This window comes from Alligator mississippiensis, chromosome 4 (genome assembly GCF_030867095.1).
Source record: "Alligator mississippiensis isolate rAllMis1 chromosome 4, rAllMis1, whole genome shotgun sequence".
Lineage (NCBI taxonomy): Eukaryota > Metazoa > Chordata > Crocodylia > Alligatoridae > Alligator > Alligator mississippiensis.
In genome coordinates this window covers 109,925,592-109,945,324 of record NC_081827.1, presented here as the reverse complement: position 1 = coordinate 109,945,324, position 19,733 = coordinate 109,925,592, and the positions used below count along the sequence as shown (strand labels likewise).

Below are 19,733 nucleotides of genomic sequence, written 5' to 3'. Positions count from 1 at the left end.
ATTTATACATTTTAATGTGGTTTTTTTTTATAAAGCTTTTACCAGTTTTCTGTCATAAATTGTAAAATTATGCTTCCCACACTCCTAATTTCGTGCAATCCAGAACATTTAAATCAATAAACATTGAAATAAATAGCTTAAAATAAAGATTGATTTTAGTCATCAAAACTATATATACTTTAAAAAAAATTGAATTCTGTCAGCTTACTTATGCTGTACATGTGGATGTACTGTAAAAGTATGGTAGAGTATTTGATAAAAATTTACATAGTTTCTTTTTAAAGAACACTTCATAATCCAAGAATCTCAAAGCTCTTTACCAGCACTTATTTACCTGCAGTATTTCCGAAGTGTAGGGAGATATTACTTCTCTTTCACTAGTAGCAGTTTAGACCATTCATGGTTAAGGCATGACTTTATCTAGTAATGACTATTTATATACACACCAGTGATGTCATGTCTTGTTAAATGTTTTGCTGTTAGAAGGGCACCTGCTTGAACCCTCTCCTGAGGATGGAGTTTTTATTCTTGGATGTGAGATTTTTTTCAGGTTCCTTCTTTTGAGTAATTTGTAAGTTCTATAACTAGTTTTCCCTGTTTAAAGACTAGACAGCTTGCATTGTTTTCTGTGGCACTGTGAAATGGTTATCCGCACTTCTGTTGCAGCAGGATTAAATGGCTGCAATTCCCTGTAGGTTGGCTTGGTATAATAAAGTTTTCCTGAAAACCCCAGCTGATTCAGAGCAGACATACCAGGTTCTTTGTGAAATGGGGAAGATCTGAACATGCTTCGCTGACTCTGGTTCGTGTTTAAACAAAGAAACTCGTTAACAACTGTAGTGTTAATCTCCAAAGGCTATCTGGTTTCAGTTCTGCATATTTTATTTTTCTAAATTTTCCTGGTGGTATATGGAGCTTAAAACAGATCTCAAAGTGTCTTGTAGTAGAGCACTGTTCATTTTCACTGGAAATGCATAGATTTCCCTGTAGATTTTTCTTAACACTTTTATAAGCCTCATTGCAATCTTTAATTGTCTGCATTACGCTGATGGCATATTCAGGTAACTTGGTTTTCCTTGCAGTACTGTGGATTAAAGGCTAATACTTTATTTAACACATTATCTTTTTCAGTAACTAAATTAACAAGCAAGAACAGAAGAATGAGACGCATGAATTTGAATTATTGCAGTGTTGTCTAAATTGGAGAATTGTCCTTGTCAAAAACCCATTGGTAGCTATCTCTTAGTGAGCTTCACCACTGTAACTTTTTTTCTACTTGAGACAAGAAGAGCTGCAGTTAGCAGATTGTGATTTTCAGAAAAGCAATAGTCTTCTTATACCTGATATTGTAATGAAGGGGTGGTTGGCTGTCCATCAATCCAAACTAGAATGTGGTTTTATTGTTTTTTCCAGTCAACCTGAACATCTTCCCCAAAATGTTTTAAGCTTTGACAGAATAAAAATTCATTGAAAATGTTCTGTCTCTGCTGCTGTTACTACCCCCTGTTTTTATAACAGGATTTTAACATGAAAAAAAACTTTTTAAAGTCTAGTTGTCGATTTTTAAATCCTATGGAATTTTGTGCTGATTCTTCCATTACTCTGTTGACTAACTGTTCAAAGTCTAAGACCCAGCTCCAACTTCCATTAAAGTTAATGCACTTCAGTGGGATGGGTCCCAAAACCAGTAACGGTCTCCGGCTTTCTGTCTGTTGCTCATATTTTTTAGATAAGTCACTTGACTTTGACTGACTTAGGCTTGCGGTAGTGATAAATTAAGCTGCCAAAGTAGAGTAAACATTGTAGGATTGAGTATTTTGAAAAGTGTGTGTAATGTTGTCCAGGAACTAAGTTAAACCCACGGATCTCTTGCAGCAATGTAATATTGCATGTATTGCAAAATATTTAAGTTATAAGAAGAGGAAGTAAGAATGCAGAAAAGTATTGCCAAAACTCTAGCTTGTGATTTCTTAACATTTGTTTAGCTTAAGATAATTCTGTGCATATGTAGCTTTGACTGGAATTGTATGCTGGAAAATTACATTTTGCTTGCAAGTGGATGAGAAACTTTGTACTGAAAATTGACCTTTTAACAAAGAGCTAAATTTTGCCTTTACTTGCCGCTGGGTAACTGTTTGGGTGGCATTGCCACATATTAGAACAAGTGATGTAGAATTTGGGGTTCATCCTTTACTCCCTAGGCTCATCTTCAGTATATGAACAGAATTTCTTTTTCAGTTTCTACTTTTTTATCTCCCCGCTTCTCTGGGTTTTTTAAAATATTTGATAGTCACAAGGAAGAGGAAGATCACAGTTTACTCAACAAAGGCAGAGTGGTTAGCTGAACTTGCAAATACCTCTGATGGAGAAGCAGAAAGATGACAAAATGCAATGTTTGTGACACTCACAGAAGTGTTAATACAGAATATCCCTTTCTAATGGGAGTTAATGCTTTCTTCACGTGTCGTCCATGGAATCCAAAATCATGAGAATACTTTGTTAATTCAGATAATACATTTCTAATTAAAAAGATGGGTTAAACTGTTTGATACTTACTAAGCTTAGCTGGGGCAGGTTTATACGTAGGAAACTCGACATATGAAAACCAGGAGGATGGCAAATGGTTTTAAGGTGGAAATGTTGAAGAGGATGTCATGCACTGGGCAAACATTGGAAGCAGATGTCAACTTTCTCTTGCTGAAGAGATGAAGAAGAAAACTTGTCTTCTATTTTTTATTTAGATGGCAAGCCCTTGGGCAGAGACTTGTGTCCAAAAATGTCTAGGGCACCCTTGGGTGATATAACAATAGTTGTCGTTGTTGTTTGTTTGTTTTTTAAACCCCAAAACCTGAGTTATGAGTGTTTTTATAAACTAACTTGAATGGTTAATGCTATTGTTAATGTTAACAATGCTTCTGGTGACTGAAGCATTCAGTATTCTCTTTGCAAACAAAGGCAGGTTATTGATGGAAACTAATGTTTTCAACATACCTATTGGTTGCAGGATCATATTTGTATTCTAGCAGTTTCTTGGCTTTATCGAACTGGAAAATTCAAGCATTGTGCGTAATGTTTAATGTTTCCATTATTGGACTATTCTGTCAAAACATACTTTTACAAATGGGCCTGAATTCTTTTATTATTTTTTTTTAAGTAAGGGTGCTGTCAAATTTGGACTCAACATTTGAATAGACTTACTTGAAAAAGCACTAGATTCAAAGTTTGTACGTTATGTGATAACCAGAAACTGTCTTTGTTTTTAAAAGTAGTCAAACTATTTTTTAGCATTTTATTGGTCCTGTTGGAAAGTGTTTCATCTTGAGTGTGCAATTGGACTAAAATAGTATTTTACTACTTTGGTTGGGGGGGGGTTTGGTGGAGGTTGTGTTTAGGTTTTTTTTGCTTGAATCTTTGATAATGATGATCAATGTCAATGAGGCAGAGTAAACAGAGTATAGCTAGAAACAAATGACTTTTAAAAATGTAGTTAAAATAGTAGCTGAAGAAATGTTGTTTTTTGTGCCCCTGAAATGAAATGACATGACATAGTGGAAAAAAAACTATTTTTAAGAAATACTGCTAGACTCGCTCAGACAACCATACTTAAACTGAGTAGTGTAAAATTTGCCTTGGGGAACTAGGCTTTACCATTTTTATTTGTAGTTACAGAAAACTTTTGAAATTGTTTACCTTCTAAGAGATTAGAGCTTCTATGTTTTCCTTTTTCCTATTATTCTGAACACATTTAGTTCTAGTACCAGATGACTAGTAGGCAGTAGTATGTTGGTTCAGTGAAATAACTGACAAGTTTTGTTAAAGGTCACTTATGCTGTGGGCAGACATAACATTTGTAGTTTCACAAGCTGCTAGTATGCAGATGTGCATACTCTCTGTAGTGTCACAAAAATGTTCTCTTTCAAAGAGGAAGTTCTTTGCAGTAGGACAGTTTGTAGTGCTACAGGGGGTCGTTTGGACCCCAAAATGCCACAGTCCTCCTTTCTCCCTTCCCCTCTCCAAGTCGGATGACTCCAAGACAGCCAACTGCAGCGAGCAATCAGGGAGCCTTTCAGCAGCAGGATTACTAGCAAGAGCCAGTGCCACTGTAGGTGCAGACAGAAGTGACAGTTTTCGACTGATTTGGCCACTTATAGCTGTGACAAATGCATGGCTGCAGACAGCTTCCAAAATGCCACTCTGTTGAAGATCTGAACCCTTATTGCACAAGGTACTAGATAAAGATGTTTCAGAATGTAATGTCTTATGTAACTTGTCTGTGGAGCTCCCAGCCTGCTGCTGTTTTCAGAATGGGAGGGGGGAAAGGAGCAGAGGGAGTTCAGTTTGGGGGTTTTTTTTTAGCACCCTTGGAAGGGGTGTGTGTGTATTAGAGCCCCTCCCCACCACCACCTCTCAGCCCCAGCTGGGTAGCCCCCAAAACAAGGTCCCTCCACTGCCTTCCCCCCCCCCCCCTTCTGAAAACAGTGAGCACTGGCAGAGCCCTGGCCATTGCTATGGAAACCTGGCTGCAGGCTCTGAGTCCACAAGTAGATTGCCCTCCTCTGGAACCAACAGTAAACTTCTGTTTGGTCTTGGGTAACCTTGTAATTCAGAACACTTTGCAGAAACCGTTCTGAGTTACAGCTGGGAGCTGCACTTCTGTCTGCACCCTATAACACTGCTGGCAGCAGGGACCTGTTTCCATTGCTGCTGTTGCGAAAGCATTAGCTGTTGCCAGTGTTTGCGGGGGGGGCAGGGCACCAGCTGCTGCCACCACTACAAGAGCACTAGCAATAGCTGGTACACTGGTACCAGCGGTGGTAGCTGCTCCTGTTCCTACTGGCTTTACTCCTGCGAGAGCAACCCTGTTCCTATGGTGATGGTGGGAAGAATTGCCACTGCAGGAATCCTGGGAAGAGCTGTTGATCATTGATAGCTGGAGAGGGCTAGCTGTCAGTGAAGGGGGAGCAGAAGAATAGTCCCCTGTTTCCCCTGGCTGGAGAGCATGTCTTTGAGGCAGTTTTTGTAGTTCTCCAGCCAGAAGGCAGGAACATCTACCTTTCCTTGTACTGCTGCAGAGGGGCAAGGCACTTCATAGCACTACAAATAGAAGTGCACTGATATATATTAGTGCCATATTGGATGGGCACCGATTAAAAAGAAAATTAACATTATCAGCTGTTTGCTTTTTTTTGGCCAGCTTAGCCGATTAACAAATCAATAAATGTAATGTACCTTTTGGCCAGGGCCCCAGGGCAGAGGCAGCAGGGTGGAGAGCCCCAAGTCTCCAGGAGGCAGCCCACATCTTGCCCTTGCCTTGCTTGGCTCCAGTTAGAAGCATCCACACACTTAAAAATGGTGGTAGGGTTCCTTGAACTAAAACTCATTTGATGAGCTTTATTTTAACCCCACTGCCACTTTTTTAAGCTCCATGATGTTGATCCCCTGGACAGGCTGCACATGGCTCTGTCCTGCTCCCCATTCCAGCCCCACATCCTCCCTCACCATGAGGGCCTCAATCTGTACCCCCCACCCATGTTCCTTCCTTCCCCCACACCTCTTCCCTTACACAGACTTACCTACAGGGAGCTGCTCTCCATCCTGCCCAGCTGCATTCCTGTATATTGGTTATCAGATTGGTATCTGCCAGTGTGCTTGATGAATAATCAGCTATTGGTATCGGCCAAGACCATCTTTATTGGTGCACCCCTAACTACAAATGAACACCTGTCTATGCTCTTAAAATAACTTTTTTAAAGGACAGCAGTAACTGAGACTTTACTGGAGCATGGTTGCTTTGGAATTGACAGTCTTATGGTTTTTCTTCTATTCCATAAAAAAGAAGCTTAGCCTAATGAATTGAAAGCTGCTTCCTGTGTTACCTGTCTGCTGCCTCTTGAAAAATCTGATCAAGCCCAATTCTGCTAAACTTGAATCTCCTGTGGATATAACCTGAGATGTTATGGCTATAGTTTTACTCTGAATGCAACTTTTTGCTTGAAGCTACTAGCTGACTAAAATATTGTCCCTTTTGCAGGCCTATGAAGAATACACCAGCAAACTAGATGCTCTACAGCAGAGAGAACAGCAGTTGTTGGAATCTATGGGGAATGGAACTGATTTCTCTGTCTCCAGCTCTGCTTCAACAGACACAGTTACTTCTTCCTCCTCTAGTCTCTCTGTAGCACCTTCATCCCTTTCAGTTTATCAGAACCCCACAGATATGTCAAGGAATAACCCTAAGTCTCCCCAGAAACCTATCGTTAGAGTGTTCCTACCCAACAAACAGAGGACTGTGGTAAGTAAGATCTCTACATGTTCTTATAAACTTAATATTTTTATGAACTTCTTGTAAAGTTTTCATCATATTTAAGAGCCAAAGACCTGCATCTGTAGCACTATTCTTATACTATGTGAAAGTGTCAATTATTTTAATTTTGTTACAAGTGTTGCTTTGTGCAGATTTAACATTGCAGGGATTGTATTTTGTAATGCAGTAGGATAAACCGCAGCTATTTGGGCTGGAAGGCCACCCAAGGACTTTCAGTGAGCTGTTGTGGGTTAGGGTAGAAGTGGGGAGAGGGTAATCGATACTGTTCAGGGGTGCTGGATAGAGTGGGTGGACAGGATTTGCATGGAGACTGACAGGGTGCATTTGGCTGGGCTGATAGGATGAAGTCACAGGTGTGTGAGGAGCAGTGTCTGAAAGTGGGATGGGTGTCTGGGGCTGGGATCGCAGGGCTCGGGCCCAGAGCAGAGGCACCATTCACTCCCTGCTCGCCCATGCCCACGGAACTGGTGCCTGTCACAGGGACATGTGGGTAGTGGATCATGGCTCTGCCCCTGGCCCTCAGCTCTTCATTGTCATCACTCTGGGATCCTGACCCCACGTATCTTTCCCACTCCCAGATGCTGCTGCTCTCCCATGGCCCCGTCCCATCTGCCTGGTTGATTGTGGTCTGCCCATGGGGGTCCTAGGCCAGTCTCCCTGGAGACCCTGCCTGCTCTCTCCATTTGGCACCCCCAGCAGTGGGTGTGGGATGGGGCAGACTGGCAGCAGCAGCTGGGGAAAGTGAGACACCACCATGGAGGCTGCTGGGAAGCTGCATCTGGCTGCTGTACTGCCCCTGCCCTGCTGCACAATTGGGGGTGGTAGGACCAGTCTCACAAGCCATGGCCCAGGCTGCCCCTGTGCCTGGGGGGCATGGCCAAGAAACCTGCTGCTGGCTGGATAGAATCCTTTGGTGGGCTGGATGGAGCCTGTGGGCTATATTTTGCCCACCCATGGGATAAACTAATTTCTTAGAATGGTACAAAAATAAAAATAGATGCTTAGAGAGAGTTGCCAGAAATCAAATAAATCAAATTTAATATCAAGTAGTATTGTTTTACTGTTATCTCTGATATGTAAAATAACCATGTAGCAATGTCACGTTTTTATGTAATGTGTTGCACAGTAAAACATTGGCTTCCAAGCTGTGATATGTGAACTGCAAGGAGTCATAATGCTCTTTACTCCTTGTTTTCAGTCACTTCTTCAAGGCATTCCAGGTTCTTCATTGTTTAGAAGAGCCTTGGCACCTGTGAAGCAGGAGAGAAACAAGACAATGAATCGCTTTAGTTGTCTACACTGAGGCCATTGTTTCATAGGCACAGTGAAGTCAGCAACCAGCTATCCTTAGCTATAACTGCTAGAAGATGCTAATAGAACTGAAGTTGGTGGTGGTAAAGTGTACAGGGGAGCAGAAACAAATACCTGGTAACAGTTCCAGGGGGCAAGTCGGGGTAGATATTGGGTAGCATATACTTGAAGTATAAAGAAACAAATAAGAGGGGAGGTGAAGAATAATGTACAAAGTCAACTAAAAGCTAATTGTCAAATTTACACACTTACATTTACGTTTTTTTTTAATTAAATGGATTAAAAGTACCATCCAAGTTAAGGTTGATCAAGCTAAAGCCAGCATTTTTTTCTGAATTGTTCTGTTCTTGACAGTGTGCTTCTTTACTTTTTGTGGGATTTTTGTACAGCAACAGGTGAGAACAAACGCTTAAAAAAAGAATAATATGATTAAGGCCATAAAATTTAACAGAGGACTTGAGTAGGTTGAACTTCTTATTTTTAATTTGATGGCTTCCTTTATTTTTTAGAAAACTACAAAAATTTAATTAGTAAGACAACTAAAAAGATATTTTTAAGTTAATACTTTTCCTATTACAGCATTACACAATAGCAATTGCTGAATTTGACACAAGGATAAATGGGTTGAATAGTGGCCCATGAAACAATACATCTAAGATGTGAGCTACGGGGTTAAAAAGTTTGAAGATCCACTAGAACAGGGGTCTGCAGCAATTTTCAAGCTGTGAGCCAGAACAACCTGTCTCTGGTTCACGGTGAGCCAGATGGCTTTGGCAGCACATCAGTGGTGCAGGGTGCTTTCCGTGTGGCTCCCCTGGAACAATGCAGCTGGAAGCTGCACCTACGCTGCCACTGATTCTCCCAACACCCCACTCTGTGGCTGTGGTGTGACTACAGCTCTCAGCCAGAGGGTAGCTCTGCTGGAGCTAGGGATCTGGAAGCTACTTCCATGAAGGTCCTGTTTCTCTTAGTCTTCCCCACACAACCCCCCTGTAGCTTGGCTCTAGTACATCAACTGTATGGCTGGAAACTGTGCTCATACTGCAGATAGGGAGCAGGAAAGGGGGAATGGGGAGAAGCAGTATGGGCGTAACATCTAACCCCTAGGACCGGTTCAGCTCCCCTCTGGCTGGAAGCCTTAGGGAAGGAGAAACGTGATGGGTGGCTTGGCTCCTTGCTACTCAGCCCTGATGCAGGCACATGCATAGCCAAGACCCTCTGGCTTACTGGGCTCTGTTACCCACCCCTGCTCTAGAAATGTGTTTGAGATTGACAGAACTTTGAAATGGCACCATGCAGAATCTTAATAGATGCTATTTGTGATACCAAAGAATTGCCCTCCTTCCTGCATGGGTATATTTTTGACTTGATGGGAAATTGGGGCAACATAGAAATCAAAGAAATTGTAAAAATTAAGGCCTGGAAGGGACCTTGAAAGATCATTGAGTACAATCTCCCTTTTCTGGGTAGGAATACTGCTGAGATAAAATGATCCTAGCAAGGTGTTGTCCAGTCTCCTCTTGAAGACTACCAAGGTTGGGGACTGCACCACCTCCTTTGGAAGTCTATTCCAGATTCTGGTCACCCTTCCTGTAAAGAAGTTCTTCCTGTAAAGAAGTTCTTCCTTACATCCAACCTGAAACCATCCTCTAGCAGTTTATGGCCATTGCTCCTTGTCCTCCCCTGCGGCACCCTAGTGAGCAGTTGTTGTTGTTGTTTTTTTTCCCCGGCTGCTGGTATTCACTTTTTACATACTTATGGACAGCCACCAAGTCCCCCCTCAGTCTTCTCTTCCCCAGGCTGAACAGTCCCAGATTCCTAAATCTTCCCTCATAAGGTTTGTCCTCCAGGCCCTCAATCATTCTTGTGGCCTTTCTCTGGACCCTTTTAAGATTCTCCCTGTCTTTTTGAAGTGTGGCGCCCAGAACTGGAGGTTGTACTCCAGCTCTGGGGTCTTACCAACACTGAGTAGAGAGGAAGTATCACTTCCTTAGCCCTGCTCGTGATGCATCAGCTAATGCATCCCAGTATGCTATTAGCTCTGTTGACTATAGCGTTGCACTGGTGGCTCATGTTCATCCTGTGATCAGCCATAACCCAAGATCCCTTTTAAGCCTCTGTGCTGGCCAGGACATCTCTTCCTAACCTATATTACTGCTGCCTCTCCCCAGATGAAGCATTCTGCATTTATCCTTATTGAACTACATCCAGTTCTGCTCTGCCCGCCTTTCCAGCTTGTCCAGGTCTGCTTGGATCTGCATCCTGTCCCTTAGCGTGACCATTTTTTCCCCATAACTTGGTATCATCCACAAACTTGGCCAGTGTGCTTTCCACATCCTCATCTAAACCTTTGATAAAGATGTTGAACAGCACAGGACCACAAACTGAACCCTGTGGGACACCACTGGCCACCTCCTACCAAGACTATATAGACCCATCCACTAACGCTCTCTGGGTTCAACCCTTTAGTCAGTTCCCAGCCCACCTGCTCGTGGACTCTGCCAGCTCACAATTCCTTAGTATATTTTTGTAAGAGCATGGGAGACCATATCGAAGGCCTTTTTAAAATCCAAGCATATGACATCACCTGTGTCTCCCACATCTAAGTGGTTCATTACTTGATCATAAAAGGAGACTAGATTAGTCCGACACAACCTGCCCACAACAAAACCATGTTGGCTATCCTTCAGCATTATGCCTTCTGCCAGTCTCTCACAAATAGACTTTTTGATAATTTTTTCCAAAATTTTACCTGGTATCAAAGTTAAACTGACCAGCCTATAGTTTCCTGGATCCTGCCTCCTCCCCTTCTTAAAGATTAGCACCACATTGGCCCTTTTCCAGTCTTCTGGGGCCTCTCTCAAACACCACGAGTCTTCAACACCTTCGCCAACAGTCCTGCAATGACTCCAGCCAGTTCCATCAGCACTCTCGGGTGTAATCTATCCAGTTTTGCCAATTTGAAGACAATCACCTGCTCTAAGTGCTCTCTTATCAATTTGATGCTGACCATTGGTTGACAGTCACTCCCCACACCCCTGCATCCGTCCAGTAAAAGAGAAACATTAAGTCATTTTTTTGCCCTCAATCCTGTTAAAGTTACTGTTCATGATGGTACCTAGATTGACTGCTCTGCAGCCCTTTTTATCTACAGAGTGTATAGCAAAGACTATTACAGTACAAGCTTCAGCTGCTAGGCTCAAAGGGAGTTCTGCCTTCATGTTCATTTGGTCCTTTGTGCTTTTACTGAATCTTGCAACAGGATTTTCTGATAGATCTACTGAGAAAATGGCTTTTATGTTGTATGCATTGCTTTGGAAATTGGATGGGCATCAGAAGTCCATTTTATATTACCACATAGCTAAAGACAACTTTTTAATCACTATCACACATATAAGTCCATAATGAACAATTTAGACAGAAAAAATTATATATTTTGCTGTCCCGAACTCTAATTTAGCCATTTCTTCCTGTTCTACTTTATAATTTGAATACTTATGCACACATTTTTGTTACCTTACTTATGAGTAGACAAAACCAAGAGTAAAACAGGTCTCCTTCCTTTTTTTTTTATTAATTTATAGTAGAAGTCCCTTTATTATTGTATCCCTGGGATAAACCACATGCATTTTACAATTGTGCTATTAACCAGTTAATATATCTACAGAATCTTAAATGCCAGATCTCTCAGTAATTTTCAACAGCTGTCACTTCTTTTAATTAAAAAAAAAAAAAAAAAAGCCAAAAATATTCTTTTGTCCCTTCAAAACTGAATTGGGTCAAAGCAGGAATTTAATTTTTCACTTACTTAGGTGTGAACTAGTGACAGTTTTATGGGCCTGTTTTGCAGCTTGCCAAGGCTAGAAATAATATATTTACATAATTTGGGGAGAAGGCATTTGCAGCTTTCTATCTGAAGGTTGGTTTAGAAGAAGATGGAGCTAGGCAAGGAGGGGCAGTTGTTTCAGCTGGAGGGCAGTGTAATGAGTCTTAATGACCTGCCGAGGGCTGTAAGGGTATGCCCTTTGTCAAACTGCTAAGCCTTGCCGCTTGACAGGTGCCCCATTTGCTGGCTGCCATTTTGTGACTGGAAGTCCCATGCCTTAATCCCCCTGACCTTTCACACCATAAATCTCTCCCTTTTCCCCAATGAACTAGTTTTGGGAGGGGGAGTTATAGTCTTGGAACTGGAAGTCCTGCCCTGTCACATGGTCCATGACATAAGGGCCACCCATCTGACACTAAACCTTGCCCTGCTTGTGCCATGTTGCTCCCAGAATCCCCTTCCTCATCACATGTTCTCTTACATCAGAAGGTCCACCCCTTGACTGGGAGACACTGCCCCTCCACAGGGCCTGCTGTCATGGTGCATGCCCTGGGGCCCCAAAAGTTCTTCCCTCTTAGCACAAGGCACAGGCACAACCTATCGAGTAGTGAGGGGTTGTAACCCCTCTAACAACCTGCCTCATCACCCTCAACCAATGGGTGGGGGTTTTGGGCACATCGGACCCCCCCCCCCCCGAGAACGGCACCAAACCAGTCGAGTCAAGGACTGCACTCATAAAATCTTTCCAAAAAAATCATTTTGATAGTGTAGTTACATTTTTTTTTTAATCCTGAAAATCAAACATCTGCTATAAAAGATTTTCATTTTATTCAAAAACCATTTTTTCCTAATTTTTTTGTTTGTTTTTTTTGTTTTGGTTTTTTTTTTTTGAGTAGTGCTTTAGAGGCAACTGCATAATAAAGTCTTATTCTTGTACATTGTACACCACCCAAAGTATAGGTGCAGTATACTAAACCTCTCAAACCTCTTCCAGTTGGTCACCCCGTTCTTCCTCTGACTTGTCTCTGCCAGTAGTCTCACCTGTCACGGCTGGATAGAAAAGCTGACTAGGGACCGTCTCATCAGGGGAATGGGCTCTTAGTTACTCAGCCCTCCACTCCTGTCTACTGGATGAGGACCCCTCCACTCCTGTCCACTCTTGCTCTAGCTGCGCCTAATAGCTTTGAGGCCACTATTTAGGGCTACTGGCTTCAAACACAGCATAGCATGGTGCTGGTTTGTAAATGTCAAGTCAGTCCCTCTCTGTCAAGCTCAAAGTCAATCCCTTGGGTCTTGTCCCAGTCTCAGCCAGCTACTCCCAGCCAGACTCAGAGTCCCTCTCTTGATTTTTGTCCTCTCACTCCCTCTTTCTGATCTCTCCTTCTCCTCCATCACAGCCTGATTCACCAGGTTGTGGCTTGCCCACTGTCCTGGGCATCAAACAAAGCAAAAAAATACCCTGCTGTGGGTTTATTTTGCCCTAGGCAGCTTGCTTCAAGTCCCAACCAAAAATGAAACCAAAAAGCCTTGGCACTTATCTGCTTCTTTAGTGCGATGCTGCTGGTGTCTCCAGCTCAGGCATCTCTCTGTGTCACTCTTCCTTAGTTCTCCTTTGAGTCGGTCACAATCTCTTCAGGGAGCTCCTTCCCCTTTGGACTCCGCCACTCTGCCTCTGTACTTGGAATTGGGGCCTCACATAATGAAAAAGTTATTAGTTCAAGAAAACTTTCAACATCCCAACCTGTCTAGTAACAGGATAGGGCCCCATTACAATATTGAAAATGAACTGAAAGAAAACAAAGGAACTCTCTCAACAGGAAGAATGAAGCCTCTGATGTGCGTTAACCAGAGAACCAGAGTTGGGCATCATCTCTGTTGTTGCAGTGCGGAGCACTGTTGCAAGGTAGTCATTGTTCATGTAAAATTTGATTTATGGACTTTCATTACAGAAAATGCCTGCTCACATATGTATGTTGATCCAAACAGCACAAGCATCTTCTGGGCATAAGCCTTGATCTTTGGAAACTTCTATTGATTGACAGAGGCATAAAACATGTGAAGCAGCAGTAGTTTGAATTGCTCCATGAGCAATGTATCACATTGCAGGTCAATAAGCTGAAGTTGGAGGTCATATGGAGCATTGTCAACATCAAATGTGAAAGGTAAGGAGACCAAAAACAGGTCTCTTTCTATCATTTGAAAATCCTTGAATTGGCAAGAAAATTCAGCATGTAAGTCCAGTAATAATGATGTGTATTTTTTTTAGGTTTTGATCACAAACAGTAATCTGCAGCAATGTAGAAAAATGGCTGAAAGCCTTGTTTCCTGTCTGATGGAAGAAAAGAAGTAACTTCATCATAAATTACTTGACACTGGAATGCAATTCATGAGCAAAATGCCCCTTCCCTTGCAGTTGTGAATTCAGATCGTTTGTGTAGCCCATGATATCAACAGCGAATGCAAAATCGGAGAGTCAATCCGCATCACTCAGCTGTGGGAAATCCAGATCTTTTCCTTTCATGTTCAAGAATAAGCCAGTTCAGGCTCTTGGTTCCCACACTCTTTTCAAAACACTTCCCAAACTAAACCACCGTACATTGCTACGATACAGAATATCTGTGCTCAGATTCTGGTTGCTCAAGCAGAGTTACAAATTTCCTGTGGTTTAATTCTCTTGCTTGAATGTAGCTGACCACTTTCATAGCTTTGGAATACCTTTACAGAGGACCTCTTGATGAATATTACAATGTAGAAAAATAATTTTCTGTTCTGGATTTGTTTCTTTGACATGGTCTGAAATTCTTTTCAGCAGTCCATCGTATTTGCCTGTTGGATTTGGGCTTCCGTTGGTGGCCATACTCACCAATTTTTTTCCACTCCCAATTTTGACATGCACTGATTTACTGCCTGCAATAAACCTTTTTCAGTTGTCCCTTCACTGACTGCCTTGATGCCAGTTCTTCTATGAGCTCAAAATTTTCACTGATACTTCAAATGAAAATTAACAACTGGGCTATGTCTGACTTCACAGATCTCATTGAGTGCCAGTGCAAAATATATGAAATAATTTACTTTATTTTTCAACTGTCCAGGTTCTCAGAGAGATCCTTGACATCTCATAAGAGTTTGCCTTGACAAACAAACATTTTCAAACTTCTTTTTCTCGTCTGGGCACAAAATCGTGGCAGACTCAACCATACGTTCCTTTACAAATTCTCCTTCAGAGAATGGCTTGCTCTTCTTGGTGATTTTGTGTACAAGCATGTCATTTGTTCTCGTAATTCCATCCTGTGCTGCCAATATTTTTGTGAAAGAAAACTTTACTCTTTCTGCATTCCAGCAACCATCTTCTCAGCTTTCTTCACTTTTTTCTTTGGCAGACAGTTTCTCATGTTCAGATGCATGCCTGGTCTCAAAATACTGATTCACAGTCATATTTTCTTTGTAAATTGAGTGCACAGCATTTCCACCCACATTGGTAAACAAAAATATTAGAAGTCCATTCTTTGTTGAATATTTGACATTCATCGTCTACCTTCCTCTTCTTTGAGTTCATTTCCAATTTTTTTTATCCTGTGCAGTGATAATACGGTGATTTAACTGTAACAGAAATAACATACACCTTCTGGTCAGATCCTGTTCTTTTTCCTTGTTAGCTTCCACTCCCTGCACAGAAACCTCAGCAGGAGGAAAGTGGGGTCTGAGCTAGTCTTATGCTCTGAAGATGGTGTGGAAGCCAGGTGCCTGTTGGAAAAAAGGGGCATCCCTAGCTATGGACCCTGGGCGTGGGAGTCAAGCAGAGCTTCCTGTCCTATCAGTTCTTGCTTCCCTGTCCAGCTGCAGCCTTCAAGTCCATACATAACCTTGAACAATACAACCCTGGGAGTGGCAGAGACCAAGGGTAAACGGGGAAACCTGCTCTGGCATTACTCCCTGCTGCCCAGCAGCCCTATACAGAGCCTTCTGCCCCAGGCTGCTGCTGCCTCCGCGGCCTGGAGACTAGGGCTGGGATGCAAGTTCATTGCAAAAGACACTCTGCCGCCTGCCCAGGGCCCAAGGAATTGCTTCCCTCCCAACTTTGTAACTGCCCAGATGCCTCTTGCTTCCCTGCCTTGGGGCCGCCAGCACAGCCAGGGTCAAAGCGCATGAGGCTCCTGACATGTCTCAGCACCCCTGCCCTTACCATTCATGTAGATGTCCCTGCTGTATCAGCTGCCCAGGTGTTCGGGGAACTTGGCCAGGTAGCCAAGTGGGGCCTGTGGTTGTGCCTGCTGTAGCTGGCAGCCTGGAAGTCACAGGCAGTGCATGATCGGGGTAGAACTGGTTTGCAAAAGGCAGGCACACATAGGCCAGTACCTGGGGCAGGTACTGTAGGGACACAGCACAGCTGTTGCCCATGTACATATCGGGGCCCGGCGCAGCCTGCGGTACCCGGTGCAAGTCCCAGGGTCAGGGCTGGGTCCTAATGCCAGATGCACACAGCAGGGCTGGGTGCAGCTCCTGGCCCCAGTCTCCAGTAGGTGGGAAGCCACACATGACAGCACAGTGGGGTTGAGCTGGCCCAATTCCATTGCTTGCGCCTCCCTGTGGCTTGTGCCCAAGTCCCAGGAGCCCCATGTGGCGGCAAAGAGCAAGTTAGTCAGCCCTACCCCATTGCCTCCAGCTCCCTGCGCCTCCCACGTGAGTCCTAGGAGCCGCACGTGGAGACACGGAGCTGACCCAGCTCAATGGTGCACAGCTTCCAGCTGGAGTGTCACTAGCCCCACATGGCAGCACGGAGCTGGCCCAGCCAATGGTGCGTGGCTCCCCATAGCTCCCAGTTGGAGTACTGGGAACCCCATGTGGCAGTATGGAGCTCGACTGGCTCCAGTGGAGTGCCAGGTGCCACACATGGAGACGTGGAACTGGCCCAGTTGTGCATGGTTCCCACCAGCATGGAGCAGGCCAGGCTGGCCAGAGTCCCAGGAGCTGCAGGTGCAGCATGGAGCAGGACAATTGCCTGGAGGTCTCCCCTTCTCCCCAACTTTCTCCCAACAGGAGTCCCTGGGGCCCTTCTTGCCTTAAATTCCATTCTTGCAACTGCATGGGGCGGGTGGGTGATGGTGGTACTTCAAAGGTGGCTATGGGGCAGGTGGAGGGGAGGGCTAAGGAAAATTTTGGCTCCCCTGCCACCCCCCACAGTGCTGCCCCTTTGGACTCCAATGCCCCAGCCAGGCTTTGAGCCAGCAGCTGCTGTGTGCACCCCTTGGGCAGATGGCAGGGGAGAGGTCTGAGGCAGCGCAACCCCAGGCTCCTCCCCACCATCCACTCTGAGGCGCACATGCAGTTGGTGTCAGCACGGAGCTGGTGCTGGGGATCCGGTGCTGGGGCCCCCGCCACTGCCATCCACTCGGAGGCATGCATGCGTGCACTGTCCCTGCCCCTCCCCTGCCTTGTACCCAGAGGCACGTGTTGCAGTCACTGCCAGCATGGAGCTCCAGCACCAGCTGCACGCTGGAGATGACTGCATGCATGCCTCAGAACAGGTGGTGGAGGAGTGGGCTGGGGTTGTGCTGCCTCGGGCCCCTCCCCTGCCATCTGCCCAAGGGATGTGCACGGTAGCTGCACAAAGCCTGGCTGATGCTCTGGAACCCACAGGGGTGGGTGTTTGGGGGGTGCTATGGCTGCCCCTAAAGTAACCTTAGGCCCCCCCATAGCCACCTTTCCAGCACTGCACAACAACAAAGTTAGTATATGACATTTTATATATTGTCAACAGGCTTAGAATTTTTAGAAAACCTGGTATTTACTGTAAAAAAACAAAAACAAAAAAACAAACAACCCTCCCAACATTTATGATTACTAATTAGATTAATATGCAGCGTGTCCTGCCATATACCCTCTGTCCCACTTTTGTTTTTCTGGCGTGCCGGTACCCCGGCACCTTACCAGATAAACATTGTGGGTTTTTTGGCACTCCATCCAAAAATGTTGCATGCTCCTGGCCTAAAGTTTAAATTTTGTTGGTATAGATGGATGTAACAATTGTATCTTTAATACAATTTGATAAAGATACAAGCTGTTATGATACAGCTGTTAGATCTGCATGAATCTTCAGAGATTACAACTGTAGTAAAACCTTTTCAGCTGAAATTGTGCTTCATTCAAAGTCAGTTAGGGTGATGTAGCTCTGTAGCAGGGGTAGGCAGTGTTTTTTGGCCAGAGTGCCAAAAAAACCACAGTGTCTACCTTGGAAGGTCCCGGAGTGCTGGCATGCCAGAAAAACAAAATAAAGTGGGGGGAGGGGTACATGGCAGGACGCACTGCATATTAGTATATTTAATAATCATAAATGTTGCCTTTGTTGTATTCCTTTTTTGTTGAGCATGTTGCAATGAGAGAGGAAAAAAAGACACAAGAGAAAGAGGAGGGAGAGAGAGAGAGAGAGAGAGAGGGGGGAGCAGAGAGAGAACCAGACACGCATACAGAGAACCACATGCACAAACACAGAGAACCAGAACACACCCAGAACAGACAAATGCGTGGACACACATCCAGAACCAGACACATGTGTGCACACAGACGCACAGAACCAGACAGGCAGACAAATGCACAGAACCACATGTGTGGGCGCATGGAGCCGGGCTTTTGGGCCACTGGACAAAGTCCGACCCAACAATGCCCTGGTCCCTCCAGAGCCTCTGTGCTTCCACGGGGAGCCAGCCCCCAGGCTGCAGCGCAGCTGGCCAAGGCCCCGGCCCAGAGCCTGCCCAACCACCCAGCCACCCCACACAGCTAAGAACCCATATAAACCGAGGGAAATCTGTAATAGAGGAATAGACTATAAGGGACACTCCAGCTGCTAAATCAATAGAATACCAATTCTTTCTTGACTGTTTTTAGCTTGACAGCTAGGAGCTCTCAATCATTCCGTTGCTAAATGTAGAATATTTGTTCTCTTACTCGTATTAAATCATCTGTGTGCCTAGCAGCTGAAGAGCTTTAACTGCATCTCTGAAGCATGAAACACACCTCACTTGGTACTGAATTCAAGTACCGGGTTACTTGCAATCCCTGGGTCTCTGCTATATTTTATTACTCCTTCATACTAGGACAGGGGTCGGCAACCCCTGGCACCCATGCCGAACATGGCAAGTGAGGCCATTTTCCTTGGCATGCGTTGGGGCTGGGGAGGTGGCATCTATTTGTACCCTCCCAGCTGCAGCTGGCCCCAGCTCTGGGTAGCTCAGGGGTGGGGAAAATATGGCCCACGAACCGGATCCGGCCTGTGAGGCCATTCTCTTCGGCCCACAGGGCCCCTAAAAGATGTAGAAAATTAATATTCATCTGTCTTTGGTTCCTGTAAAAAATGACAGGAACCAGGGGCAGTAGGACCCAGGGGAAGCCTGGCAGGCTCCCACAACAGCGGCCCGCTCAGCCCTGGCCCTTGCAGCCAGAAGCCCCAGCAGGGACCATGTGGCTGCACTGCGCCAGAAACTCAGTTAAGGTGGGCAGGGCTGGGGAGGACCCCAGGTAGGGAAGGAGTCAGGGGAAAAGTGGCTCCTCCCCTGCCCCTTGGCTGGCGCTCCCTGCTGCAGCTGCTCACAGCCCGCGCAGGGCTGTCCTGAGCTGGCACAGGCAGCCCCACATGGGCTGTGAGTGGCTGCAGCACAGGACGCTGGCCACGGGGTAGGCGAGGGGCCGCTTTTCCCCACGCTCAGCACGAGCTGGTGGTGAGCGTGGGGGAAAAGCGGCCCCTTCCCTGCCCCATGGCTGCCGCTCCCTGTTGCAGCCGCTCGCAGCCCGCACGGGGCTGTCCTGAGCAGGCACAGGCAGCCCCACGTGGGTTATGAGTGGCTGCAGTGCAGGGTGCCGGCCACGGGGCAAGGGAGGGGATGCTTTTCCCTATGCTCAGCACCAGCTTGTAACCCGCCCCCACAGCCAGTCTGGGCCCTGCGTCAGCTCCGGGCTCGCCCTTTAGGGCTGCGCATGATGGCAGCAGCAGCTGCAGCCCCCTCCCCCCCCCCCCCCCTCCAAATGCTGGGCAGTGTTTGCTGCTGCTGCCTGCCTGGAGCTTGCGCGCTGGGCAGTCCAGAGGCATCAGTGGCAAACACTGCCCGGCACAGCAGGCAGCAGGGCTGCAGCTGCTGTTGCCATGTGCAGCCCCAAAAGGCAAGCCCAGAGCCGCCGCGGAGCGCAGGCTGGCTGCGGGGGCGGGTTACAAGCTGGTGCTGAGCATGGGGAAAAGCATCGTTTCCCTTGCCCTGTGGCTGGCGCCCCTCACTGTAGCCA

General features: G+C 45.4%; 1 protein-coding gene across 3 annotated transcripts in view; it reads left to right on the top strand.

Annotated features, from left to right (window-relative positions):
• The window catches only part of BRAF (B-Raf proto-oncogene, serine/threonine kinase), a 161,321-nt gene that overhangs the window by 63,404 nt on the left and 78,184 nt on the right, over window positions 1-19,733 (top strand). For all 3 annotated transcript variants that reach the window (XM_019489347.2, XM_019489346.2, XM_014608758.3), the window contains exon 3: window positions 6,032-6,292. In XM_019489347.2, the coding sequence (XP_019344892.1) occupies window positions 6,032-6,292 (261 nt within the window). The remainder of the gene's footprint in view (window positions 1-6,031; window positions 6,293-19,733) is intronic.